Here is a 13,704-nt window from a genome sequence, read left to right on the forward strand (position 1 = left end):
CATTCTCTTTCTGTCTGTTTCTGTTAATAACTCTCCCACTTTTGTTTGTGGTTCAGTTTCACTCAGCATAGGCTATGAGAATGCATGTCAATTTTCTTTCAACAAATGCACGCAACTCTAATTTTGGATATGACAGGTAATATGATCTTTATCTCGTTCAGAAGGAAAACATTTTTATCTTCATAACTCAGTTGTTCTGAGCTGAAATACCCGTAACTTTTGGGCATGCATACACATGTAAACAGGACTAGGATTTCTACTGAAAAAGAGGAAATGAAAATGTGATATATAACAACTCAGAAATGTTTAAGATGGCTGGAGCACCTTTAATGCCTTTAAAGTGATCCTTCCTGAGATTTCACGTGTGTGATTGGTTCATTTTCTGACTCACACTGTAGTGGTGCTCATCAATGTTTTGTTCACGTTAAAGCCCATATATTTTTTCTCCACTAGGTGGAAACATAGTGCCAAGCAATGCTCTCATGAGTCTTGTAAACTCCGGGAAGTTCTCTTTGCAGACTCTTAGCTGTACAGTTTTACTGAGCAGATGGTAGAAGTCAAGCACAGACTTAATGTTTTCAGAGTGAGAGAAACTTACTGGTGCTGCTAAAGAGTATCCTTAAAATTTGCCTCTTAAGATTTTGTCTGCTTATTTCTGTAGCACTGATTCTAATATTAATTGATGTTAATTAATGCAAATACATATAATGGAAATTATTTCTTAAATTGCCCTGTCTAACAACATAGTCATTGCATATTGATTTATTTACTTAATCTTGCAACAAAATGAATTACTCTGCTGGACAGTTCTGTATCTGTTTTTATATGATAACTTAAGATTGTCCTAGACTTGACCTTGATCTGCTGGGGGCCTACAGGGCATAAAATGCTTTGCATTTGAACAAAATGATGTGGTAAAGTAAGATCTCATTTTGTAGCTGTATTAAATAGTAACCCTGTGCAATTAATATAGTGGAGGTGATGGAAAGCACACTAACTGTTGTGAAGAAGTACAGTATCTCTGCATGTGTATCTATACCACAGGACATTGTATCCTGTTTCAGAACAGCACCACAACTATGTGTTGTGGTTAAAATAGGAGGGGCTGCTGAGCTTGCTAAACTTACTCAGCTTCCTGTTCCTGCTGCTCTGCAGTGATTGCCAGTTTGAAGGAGTGTTCCTTCTTGCAGGTTTTTCCACAGAACAATTAACCCTTCAAATGAAGAGTCATTTTCCAGACAGCTTCTCTTAGTTCAGGAAGGGGAACATGACCATGGTGTGAAGGCAGACTATCCCTACAGCTAAGCTGATTTGGCACCAAATTGTGTCCTCTCTCACAAAGGTAAGTAATCATGTAAGTCCTGTCCTCATGTAGTAGCAGAGACTGGGGAAAGTGGACTGGGAAAACAGAGGTGTGAAAATTAGAAGGAACTCCAAGAATGCCATCTTCTTACTTTGGTTGTGGCCATCTATAGCCTGGGCTGCTGTAGTTTCACAGGATTTGACTCGGTAAATTTATGTTGTTTATTTTCTTAACCTGGTTTATTTCCTTCTTCCTGGGTGAGCTCCCAGTTCTGCAGTCAGTTGGTGGTGTTTCCAGCTGGCACAGCACCAGACACCCAGCCTTGCTGCAGAAACCCTATCCTGGCAGGGTGACTTCACCTGCCAGGGTGGTCATCTGTCTGGGTTGTGACTTGCATTCACGGTTGTGTATGTTTTCTTGGCTCTTGCTTAACAAGGGAACATTTACCACTTCCTTCTTCAGTCTTAGGGCTCATTTTGGCTATTGTGACACAACCTGTATTTCCTTTGATAAGAACAAAAAAAGCCTTCCAAACTAAATTACTTCGATTATCATTAAAATCTCTATTGCAGCCTTTCATGGGCTGTCTGAATGAGGCTGTTCAAGGCTCCTGAATGAGCATGTTGTACCTGACATTGCACCTAGAGAAGTACCTAGCAATGAACATCAGCAGATGTGCACTGGTGTTCCTAATGCTTGAAAGCACTGCTCTTGCAAGCCACTCTGTGGTGCTTGCATTCACCCAGAGCATTTCTATCTTTCCTGAGGTGGCACTGCAATGGTGGCAGGCACCCTGCTCTGCTTTCCACTCCAAATGAGAACTCTGCAACTATTAGAATGTAAAAAAAGATGTTATGCAGAAAGGCATTTGAACTGAAGTTAAAAATTAAAAAGGGAGCATTCTTTGATCAATAAACAGAATGTTGTTAGAGGTTGGAAGGGTAAACTGTGGACCACATGTGCTTCAGGGCCTGGTGATCTGTGCAGGCCTATGAGTATCAGGCTTAAGCCATCATAAACAGCAGAAGTGTGTTGTAATCAGTGACAGAAACAACGTAAGAGAAAGTTTGGATGGCTTTTTCTAGTCTTATATTTAATAACTTACTTAAATATCAGTATTATTACACTTGGCACTACCCACTGTTTTGTGACTGCCTGTGTCCTCTGCCACCTTTTATTGAGTTGCAACATCCTCACCTTGTAAAGTTGAACTTTCCTGTATGTCACCAGAGACGCTCGATTCCAAGGTACTACTTTAACAGGCCAGCACTTCTTCCCTCCCATATTTAAGTTAAACTTTGACCCTCTTCTATTTTTTTGTGTATGTTCCCTTTTCTCCATTTCTCTGTGACTCAGAGCATTCAAGAAACTGCAAGGCAGCAGCCATGGTCCCTTCCCAGACCCTGCTGTGTGCCGCAGTGCTTGCCCTGGCAGTCCTACAGGCCCTGGCCTCGGACACCTTCATTGCAGCCGTGTACGAGCATGCCGTCATCCTGCCATGCACTGCTCACAACGTTTCTCCCGATGATGCTTTGGCCCTGATGAACAAAAACATGGATGTTCTGGAAAGAGCTGTCAAAGAAGCAGCCCAGCAGGTATGAGATGGATTGTGAGTATTGTTCATTGGTGTTTTCTGTTCCCGCTGACCATCCTGGGGGTGCCTTGATGGTGCCTTGTTAATGGAGCCTGTTCTGCCAGGGTGCCCACATCATTGTGACTCCTGAGGATGGCATTTATGGCTGGGTTTTCACGAGGGAAACCATTTACCCCTACCTGGAGGATATTCCTGATCCGGAGGTGAACTGGATTCCCTGCACTGATCCCACCAGGTGATCCTTTCTGTGGTGTTTGTGTGATTTCAAACTGGTGTTTCAGGGCACGTTTCTATTTCAGTGTGATGTGAAGGTTGATTACATCATCAAACTGACAAGAGAGCTCTGTTAAAAGACACTTTTTGTAATAGATACTTTAAAGATAAATTCAGACCACATACAGAGTTTGGGTTGCTGAATGTGGAAAAAACATACAGGTTTTGTTGCATTTGAAAAAAGGTTTGATGCTACAATAGGCTCCTTCTCATTCTGTTTTTATTATTTTCACGCAATCTTGAGTTAAACAGTATGGAAATCTGTAATACTTGATTTATATTTTGTTTTTTTACAAATGTTATGATTGTATAAGAGCCCAACATACAATTTCTGTAAACAGCCAAAAGCTTCCTGAAAAGCAAGTGACAGGGGTGATGTGATCACTGGTCAGTGTGTAAGTCTGTGAGTGATACAAACCTAGAATTTTTTAGTCTCTTCTTTTTTCACAATTGCAATAAGATAAAGTCCTAACCAATAGAGCTTCTGTGCTGTAGAACATGATCTTCCCGTGTTCCACCAGGGACATGATTACGTGTAGGTGAGCACTGGACTTCAGACCCATACAGTATGAGCTAAGTGCTCAGCCAGAGAACAACAGATGTGGTCTGACTCTTGCACCACAGCATTCTGCACCTACCCAAAGAGGAGGTGCTAAGACCATAATATCACCTCTGTGAGGATGTTCCTCAGTGGTCAAAAGAGGAAGATTTGCAGCAGGTAATTTCTGCTGAGAGAAGTGCATGGTGTGCAGCTTCTTGCTGGAACATAAGCAACTGTATCTTTTTCAGTGACTGTGGTGTTGGTTCGTGGCAATAAGTCTAAGCACATCTTTATTCCAGTTCTTCACGGTTAAGTTTGTGAAGATGATTTGTGTATCTTTTCATTGTATTAAGTCAGGTTCTTCATTAGTAGCCTTGCTGGACTATAGTGCCCTCCATCACAGTCTTTCAGTGCCCTATTCCTCAATACTATGTATGTATCTGGCATGACAGTCCTTCTCTATGGCCATCCTATATGTTTGCCTGCCCTGCCACGACAGCTGGAACAGGAGTGCTGCCAGTGTGCCCTCAGTTCTCCTGTGATGAACACCACCAGCAGTATTTTCTTAAGTACTTTTTTATTTTTTTCTGGTCTGAAACACGTTAGATTTGGTCGAGCACCAGTACAGGAACGACTCAGCTGCATGGCCAGGAACAACTCCATCTATGTAGTTGCAAATATTGGGGACAAGAAGCCATGTAATTCCAGTGATCCCAAGTGCCCGAGTGATGGTCGCTACCAGTACAACACTGACGTTGTCTTTGACTCAGAAGGGAAACTGGTGGCTCGTTACCACAAGGTAAGAAGTGGTTTTCCCCACCTTCCAAAATGTCTCTATTTGGCAAGACAGTTTAATGCCAGTACTTGTCCCATGACACTTACTTATCTCTTATGGATTTTTGCTTTTAATTTAACAGAATTATTCTGCTGCTGTGAAGCATTGACACTAAGTCTGTATTTACTGTCCTGTTTCTAAAAACGGACTAGAATGAAAACTGAGTGATTGCACAATTCCAATGTTAGTTGATTCACTGCCTCGGTTTGTTAATTCCCATTTAGTGGAAACCCTGCTGATTGAAAAACTCAAGTTTTCAGTGTTAGCTTTTCACCGGACTACCTCTTCATTTTCCAGCATTTTAAAATGTTCATCTCCATACCATCTTATGTGAACAGTCTGATTTAAGGAAAAAAAAAGCCCTTTCCTGTCTTTTTGTTGTTGTTGTTGTTATGATGTTTAAGCACATTTTCAGTACAGTTTTTGCATAACTGGAGTTATAGGTCTATTCTGAGTGTAAAATGAGTACATTGAAACATTGCATCTCTTGAAAGCATATATTTTCACTTCTATGTACTTTCTTATGGGGTTCTTCTAAGTTGTATGTGGTCTGGGTGCCAGATATCATGCTGATGTGGCTAGACTGAAGTCAGTTATTTACTTAATGTGCTTTGAACCCAGTACTTTGACTAATTTTTCGCAGGCGATGCCAAGATACTGGTTTGTGAGCATACTGGGTCAGCGAGACATTGCCAATATTGAGGTTGAACCCTGTGTGCCAACTAGGCATGGTGCAGGAGCTAAGTGCCAAGTTCAGTAAACCTGAACTCACTTTCTGGCTCTTTTACCTCTGTTTGTTGACTAAGCTGCCTGTATATTAAAGAGCTCCCTTAGTTAAGGGAAACCCCAAGGAAGAATGAAAATGTTGCAAAGCTGGAAGAGTCGCACACTTTGATTTTTCTTTCAGTTGAGGTCATCCTGTCACCACAGACTCTATTTGCTCTGGTTTTTGATGCTGTTCTGTCTTGTGCTTCTTGATACTGCTGTGCTTCCAGTTCATACATGCGTCTCCACATCAAGGTCACCAACCCACCAGTTGCTTTGTGATTCTCTTCCATTATTATTTCTCTGAAGTATGTCTTTGGATACAGCAGTATTTTAAATGCGGGTGAAGTAGCTAGGGAGATTATTTTTATGGGAGCTGCAGGTGGCTGACAACTACAGAGTAGCAGATAGCCAGTTATTTTTTCTAGTTAGGTGCAAAGGCAACATATATCTCCCCATATCCATCTCTGGGGCACTGTGGTGGTCATAGTATTTCAGCTTGACTTCTTAGGTATGAAGCATTCTATCACTGATTAAAAACTTCCTCTGGTCATTCTGATCAGTTTTGCAAAATGACTCCAAGATTCTGCATCAGGCACTTTTAACTGATTTCTCTTGTTATTCTCTCCCTTGCAGTATAATCTGTTTATGTCAGAAGCAAAACATTTTAATTACCCGAAAGAGCCGGAAGCCATCACCTTTGAGACTCCCTTTGGGAAGTTTGGCATTTTCACTTGCTTTGACATCCTTTTTCGGGAGCCTGCCGTGGTGCTTGTGAGTGAGCTACAGGTGGACACAGTGCTCTTTCCAACGGCCTGGATGAATGTTTTGCCCTTTCTGACTGCTGTGGAGTTTCATTCAGCATGGGCAATGGGCATGGGAGTCAACTTCCTAGCTTCCAATACTCATAACACCATCATGTCTATGACAGGTAATTAATTTTAATTCCCTTCAATTTATTTTTTATTTATTTATTTTTTTATTTCAACTATGAATCCTAATTCCCTGTTCTGCAATGAACGTAATGCAAAGGAGTATTATGTGTTTTCTTTATTTGTAAGGATTTAGTCTCTGAATTTTAAACTTGGTAAGTCCTTTCCCTACTGCACCATATAAGACCCAACCAAACTTGTGATCCTTTCTTTTCTCTTCCTTAGCTTCTTGGAGATTTCCTTTCTTTTATTTGTTTCCAAACATATTGTGAAGTACTACCACCTCTGTCTGAGTAGAAAAGGGTAGAATTCCTCAGTGATGAGCATAACAGATTTTCTTTGATTTTTTTCCACCATCTGGGACAGGTCAGATGTGAATTCCCCATGTAGGGAGGAGTCTTCAGCTGGTATAAACTGGGCTGGACCTATCCCTTTTGATGCCCATCAGAATGGGTTTGTGATACTTGTCTGGATGGTGTTTTAGGTGGTTTCACTCAGTAGTTAATCCTTTTACATTAACTTGCCATGAATGGAGGAATATTCATACAACTCTGCTGCATATAGAAGAGAACTGAGAAATGCTAAATGCAATACCATAAGGTGACATTCTGCCTTTCAGTTAGGCCAAACAGACCTCATGCAGTTAAACTAATGCTACTCTTTTCCAAAGCCTGATCTCTGACTACTTGAGTGGCTGAATGGTTACGTCTAATGAGAATAAAAAGTCTATAATATTTACACAATACTGGACAAGCTAGCAATGAAAATAATTGAAAAGACAATATGAAATGTTTGAACCATTTTGGATTAGAAATTACATTTTCCACAGGGAGTGGTATTTACGCACCAGATGGAGCCAAAGCATATTACTACAATATGAAAACTGTGGATGGGCATCTCCTCATTGCTAAACTAGATTCACACCCTCGCCTTTCTCCTGCCTCCCCTCCTGCTGTCAGCTGGAGCTCGTATGCTTCAAATGTGGAAAGCTGCTTACCAGATGAAAATGATTTCAGTGGACTCATCTTTCATGATCAGTTCACTTTCACTGAGCTCACTAAGCCTGAGGGGAGTCTCACGGTTTGCCAGAAGGACCTCCGCTGCCACTTGAGCTACAAGATGGCAGAGAAACGAGAAGATGAAGTTTATGTGCTGGGTGCTTTCGATGGGCTTCATGTTGTTGAAGGACAGTACTATCTGCAGGTAATAATTCTTTGTGGGATGTTATTTATTTTAGGAGGCCTATTTACTGAGAAAAGCCTTTGGTTCCTTGAGGTGGGAGGTGTGGGGGAAGGATGGTGATATTAGAATTAGAGAATTAGATTACATTTTTATATTTGTGTTCCAGTAAGAAACCATATTTGCTGAAAAATGGTACTTCTGCTGTTTGCAAATATTCTTTTCCTGTTCCCTAGTATCTGAAACAAATCTACAAAAGATTCCATCACCTGCCAGCATAGCCATCCAATGTCCTTTGAATCTTCACAGCAGAACTAGTTCTATTTCACATTTCTTCATAGTGTCCATAAACATTGATTAGTTTTAAGCTGGAGAACTAACATTGAGGACAAAAGGAAAGGATTACCTTTTTTACTTTGGTTCCCATGCTGCAGCTGCTAATACAAAACTGGGAAGAAGGACGCGGACTTCACTGTATGGTCATATATTACAGAATCATGGAATGATTGAGACTGAAAGGCACCTCTGAAGGTCACCTGGTCTAACCCCCTGCTCAAGCAGGGCCACTTGGAGGAGGTTGCCCAGGAGTATATCATGGGAACACAGGATCATAGAATATCTTGAGCTGGAAGGGACCCACAAGAATCATTGAGTCCAACTTCTGGCTCCACACAGGACCACCCAAAATTCAAACTCTATGGTGGAGAGCATTATCCAAATGCTGTTTGAGCTCCAGCAGGCTGGGACCATCACCAGTGCCCTGGGGAGCCTGTGCCAGTACCCAACCACTCTCAGTGAAGAACTTTTTCCCAGTCTCCAGCCTGACCCTCCCCAGCATGTCTCCATAATATCCTCTCGAGTACTATCGCTGTCATCAGAGAGCAGAGATCAGTGCCTGCCCCTCCACTCCCTTTGCTGAGGAAGCTGCAGGCTACCACAAGTTCTCTTTCTCCTCTTCTGTAATTTGAAGGTGTCCAGTTGATTTTGAAGATCTCTAAAGAGGTAGACTCCACAGCCTCTCTGGGCATCCTGTTCCAGTACTATATCACCTGCAAAGTACAGAAGTTCTTCTTGATGGTCTGATGCAACCTTTTATGTTCTAGTTTGTACCCATTGCCTCTTTGCCTGGCACTGGACACCACTGAAGAGATTTGATCTCTAATTTTTGAACCTTCTTTTACGTATAGACATTGATAAGATCTCCCTTGAGCTTCCTTTTCTCCAGGATGACCAGTTCCAGTTCTCTCAGCGTTTCATCATACGAAAGGTGCTCCAGTCCTTTAATTGTCTTTGTGGCCCTACACTGAATTCTTCCCAGCATGTCCAGGTCTCCTGCATTGCTGAGCCCAGAAACAGATGTGTGATTCAGTGTGATGCTCCAGTATTCAACAGAAGTTGGATGGAGAATATCTAATTCAGAATTCACATGGACTACCAGACCTCCTATTGAAGTATCATTAATGATGTGTACATCTACCATTAATGTGTATGGTTACACAATGTACCTTTGAGGAGGAGGGCTTTGTTTCATTACACAAAATTTCCATTCACAAACTTGTTAAGTCTTATTAAGACTCACACACACAGAATCACACAGAATTACCCGGGTTGGAAGGGACCTCAAGGATCATGTAGTTCCAACCCCCCTGCCTAGCAGGGCCACCAAACATACACATTTACTAGATCAGGTTGCCCAGGGCCCTGTCCAGCCTGGTCTTGAACACCTCCAAGGACGGGGCATCCACAACCTCACTGGGCAGCCTGTTCCAGGACCCAACCACCCTTCTAGTAAAGAACTTTCCCCTAACATCCAACCTAAATCTTCCCTCCTTCAACTTAAAACCATTTCCCCTAGTCCTGCTATTATCAGCCCTTTCGAAGAGTTTACTCCCCTCCTGGGAGTAAGTTCCCTTCAGATATTGAAAGGCTGCAATGAGGTCACCTCGCAACCTTCTCTTCTCCAGGCTGAACAAACCCAACTCCCTCAGCCTGTCCTCATAGGGGAGGTGCTCCAGCCCCCTGATCATCTTTGTGGCCCTCCTCTGGACCCTTTCCAAAATCTCCATATCTTTTTTGTACTGAGGGCTCCACACCTGGACACAGTACTCCAGATGGGGCCTCACAAGAGCAGAGTAGAGAGGGACGATCACCTCCCTATCCCTGCTGACCACCCCTCTCCTGATGGAGCCCAGGATCCCATTTGCTTTCCGGGCTGCCAGAGCGCACTGCTGGCTCATGTTAAGTTTCTCATCTATCAGGACCCCTAGGTCTTTTTCAGCCGAGCTGCTCTCAAGGACAACTCCTCCCAGCCTGTACAGGTGCCTGGGGTTCTTCCGGCCCAAGTGCAAAACCTTGCACTTTGCCGTGTTGAACCTCATTAGGTTCACCCGAGCCCAGCTTTCCAGCCTGTCAAGGTCCCTCTGAATGGCATCTGTTCCCTCCACCGTATCGACTGCACCACTCAGCTTGGTGTCATCAGCAAACTTGCTGAGGGTGCACTCCATTCCCTCATCGATGTCATTAATAAAGATGTTAAAGAGCACCGGTCCCAAGACAGACCCTTGAGGGACGCCGCTCGTTACCGGCCTCCACCTGGACATAGAGCCATTGACCACCACCCTCTGTCTGCGGCCTTTCAACCAATTGCTTATCCATCTAGTTGTCCACCCATCAAATCCACCTCCCTCCAATTTGGAGATGAGGATGTGATGGGGGACCATGTCAAAGGCCTTGCTCAGGTCCAGGTAAATGACATCGGTCGCCTTCCCTTCATCCACCAACGCCGTCACTCCATCATAGAAGGCCACAAGATTAGTTAAGCATGACCTTCCCCTGGTGAAGCCATGCTGGCTGTCTCGGATCACGTGCTCGTTCTTTATGTGATCAAGCATGTTGTCCAGGAGGATCTGTTCCATAATCTTCCCAGGCACAGAGGTGAGACTCACCGGCCTGTAGTTACCCGGGTCGTCCCTGCTCCCCTTCTTGTAAATGGGAGTGACGTGACCCTTCCTCCAATCATCCGGGACCTCACCTGACAGCCACGACTTCTCAAATATGATGGAGAGCGGCTCAGCAACCACCTCAGCCAGCTCCTTCAGGACCCTGGGATGCACGCCATCTGGCCCCATAGACTTATACTCATTCAGTCTAAGGAGGCACTCTCGGACTTGCTCTACCCTTACAGTGGGGAGGGATTTACCTCCTTGGTCCCCACATGGAGGTATGGGGGTGCAAGACTTAGGGATGTGGAAAAGACTAGAATCCTGGCCACCAGTGAAGACCGAGGTGAAGAACTCATTCAGCACCTCAGCTTTCTCTTCATCTGTTGAAGCCATTTCTCCTTTTAAATTTACCAGAGTAGGCACGCCCATTTTGGCCTGTCTCTTCTGGCCAATGTACCTGTAGAAGGTTTTCTTGTTGCTTTTCACATCCCTCGCCAAGTTCAGTTCTGCCTGAGCCTTGGCTTTCCTGATCCCACATCTGCAAGTTCGGACGGCATCCCTGTATTCTTCCCGGGTGACACAGCCTTGTTTCCAGAGCTTGTACACCCCTTTCTTCACCCTCAGTTCTCTTAGCAGGTCCTTGCTGAGCCATGCCGGTTTTCTACCTCTCCTGCCCACTTTCTTAATCAGGGGAATGGAGACCTCTTGTGCTGCCAGGAGGGCATCCTTGAACAGTAGCCAGCTCTCCTCAACGTCCTTATCTTTGAGGGCAGCGCGCCAGGGGATCTTGGCCAGCATTCCATTGAGTAGCTTGAAGTCTGCTCTTCTAAAGTTGAGCATCCTGGTCCTGCTCTTTGCCAGGCCCACATCGCTTGAGATCACAAACTCAACCAGGGCATGATCGCTGGAGCCCAGGCAGCCTCCAACCTTGACGCCTTTGATGATCTCCTCAGCGTTGGTGAGCAGCAGGTCCAGCAACGCTTGACCTCTGGTCGGTCTGTCCAATACCTGAACCAGAAAGCTATCATCAATGGATTCCAAGAGCCTTCTGGAGCTCTTGCAGCTCGCCGTGTGGTTTTCCCAACAGATGTCAGGATGGTTGAAGTCCCCCACCAGGACAAGAGCCCGTGAGCCAGACGCCTCACGCATCTGGAGCAAGAAAGCCTCATCAGCAGCCTCCCCTTGATCAGGTGGCCTGTAGTATACCCCTAATACCAGCTGACCTTTATTAGTCCCATCTCTAATCCTAACCCACAGGCTCTCAACCTGTTCTTGACTATTTCTCATGGGGAGCTCCTCACAGTTTATCCAATCTCTGACATAAAGGGCGACTCCCCCACCCTTCCTACCTCGCCTATCTCTCCTAAAGAGCCTATAGCCATCGATGGTAGTATCCCAATTGTGGGAGTCATCCCACCATGTTTCTGTGATAGCAACGATGTCATAATTTTCAGAGTGCATCACAGTTTCCAGTTCCTCCTGCTTGTTACTCAGGCTCCGTGCATTAGTATAAAGGCACTTCAGCCGGGCTGTCCGTCTCACCACCTTCATAAGCGATCCAGGATCCACTAGAACAGCGGCATCCCCAGCATCCCCCTGCCCTACTCCCTCCTTTTGCACTCTGCAATCTTTGCCCACAGAGTTTGGTACAATCCCTCGAATGCACCGTTCAACCCCAGTAGCCCTTATTTTGCCCCCTTCCCCCTTCGTTCCTAGTTTAAAGACCTATCAATGAGTCCCGCTAATTCTTCAGCTAATACCCTCTTACCCCTCAGGGACAGGCTGCTTGCATCAGCAGCCATCATTCCAGGTGCAGTGTAGATTGCCCCATGGTCAAAATAGCCGAAATTCTTGTGTTTGCACCAGCTTTTAAGCCATCTGTTTAAGAGATGGGTTTTTTGGATTCTCCCTGTATCTTTTCCTGACACCACGGGCATAGAAGAAAAGATCACCTGCACCCCAGCTCCTTCAAGTATTCGCCCCATTCCCCTGAAGACTCGTGTGAAGGGAATCTTTAAATAAGAGAATTGGAAGCTGGAAGAATTAGTGGAAGTCCCACTGGCCTGCAGGGACAAAGTAAGGTGTTCTGGTAGTGCTTACATCAGAAACTGAGGTTATTTCTATCTATTAAAGTGCAAGTCTGGTATACCTTACAATTAGGTCAAGGGGTGAACGAATAAGTTATGGAAGAGATTCTGTGACAGTTGTCTGCTCCAATACATACTAGGTTTGATGACACAAGTCTTTCATAACTGAGTGTTTCTGTTTCGCTCAGTATGTTTCCTTTTTGTCTTCCATTCAATCACAATTCTGTGATTCTATGATTCCTGACAGATATGCACACTGCTCAAGTGTAAGAGCACAGACCTGAGCACATGTGGGCAGCCAGTGGAGACTGCGCAGACCAAGTTTGACATGTTCTCCCTCAGCGGCACATTTGGCACTAACTACGTCTTTCCAGAAGTCTTGTACAGCGGTGTGCAGCTGGCCCCTGGGGAATTTGAGGTAATGGCACACTCTGGAGCTGATTCTTGCTAGATTCTCTGTGGACTAGTAATTGCATAAACTATGTCACAACAAAGTGAACTCTCTTGTAGTGGTAATCAGACATATTTAATAGTGTTTGATGAAGTCACTAGTTGCTGTAAGTGAAGATCTGTTGTACCTTCTTATTTGGTGACATCTTTCTGAGCTCTTTACCAGTTCATATTATTCCTCCAACTATATCCTTTTGTTACTTTTTCCAATCAGGTTCTGAAGGATGGGCGTCTGATAAGTAAGACAGCACCAACAAAACCAGTTGTTACTGTGACGCTTTTTGGACGATGGTATGAAAAGGATCCTCCGAAACAAGATCCACAACCGACAGCCTCCCTGTGATATTACCATAACTGAAGGTGTACTCTAATAATCCCATGTCCAAATGAGATGCATTATTGTCTACTAAAGTAATGAGGATTATGTTCTTACTTCCTGTGGAACAAACTTCTTAATGCGTTCTGATTAATAAAAATGCAGCAACATGATTGATATCATTTATTGAGAAGTATCTTTTTCTATTTTATTATAATAGTAATCTTTTGTTAATATAAGCAGCTGTATTTCTCTCTATTTTCTGTATTTTGAATTTTCTAGCTATCAGAAAACCTATATTTTTGGCCAGAGGATAAATTCTTCTTAAAGACCATAAATTCGTCTTTAGGACCAGAGGGAATGGTTTCAAGCCATGGCAGGGGAGATTCAAGCTGGACATTAGGAAGTATTACTTCCCAGAAAGGGTGGTCAGGCACTGGAATGGACTGCTCAGGGAGGTGGTGGAGTCACCGACCCTGGGGGCGTT

The 13,704-nt window shown here is 44.0% G+C and overlaps 1 protein-coding gene across 1 annotated transcript; it reads left to right on the forward strand.

Moving 5' to 3' along the window:
* Positions 1-1,146: 1,146 nt before the first annotated feature.
* LOC107311722 (pantetheinase) lies at positions 1,147-13,399 on the forward strand. Its single transcript, XM_015858499.2, has 8 exons — positions 1,147-1,342; positions 2,662-2,898; positions 3,002-3,132; positions 4,318-4,510; positions 5,948-6,242; positions 7,073-7,446; positions 12,699-12,869; positions 13,116-13,399. Exons 2-8 carry the CDS (start codon positions 2,689-2,691, stop codon positions 13,242-13,244), a joined length of 1,503 nt encoding a protein of 500 aa, XP_015713985.2. The 5' UTR covers positions 1,147-1,342; positions 2,662-2,688; the 3' UTR covers positions 13,245-13,399.
* The last annotated feature ends 305 nt before the right edge of the window (positions 13,400-13,704 follow it).

This window comes from Coturnix japonica, chromosome 3, assembly GCF_054131305.1.
Source record: "Coturnix japonica strain WE chromosome 3, WE-NBRP24, whole genome shotgun sequence".
Lineage (NCBI taxonomy): Eukaryota > Metazoa > Chordata > Aves > Galliformes > Phasianidae > Coturnix > Coturnix japonica.

Bases quoted from the DNA above. Each gene is read 5' to 3' on its own strand.
- LOC107311722 (XM_015858499.2), top strand. From the start codon at position 2,689: ATGGTCCCTTCCCAGACCCTGCTGTGTGCCGCAGTGCTTGCCCTGGCA. The intron at 2,899-3,001 runs GTATGAGATGGA...CTGTTCTGCCAG, and splicing joins TCAAAGAAGCAGCCCAGCAG to GGTGCCCACATCATTGTGAC. The intron at 3,133-4,317 runs GTGATCCTTTCT...GAAACACGTTAG, and splicing joins CCCTGCACTGATCCCACCAG to ATTTGGTCGAGCACCAGTAC.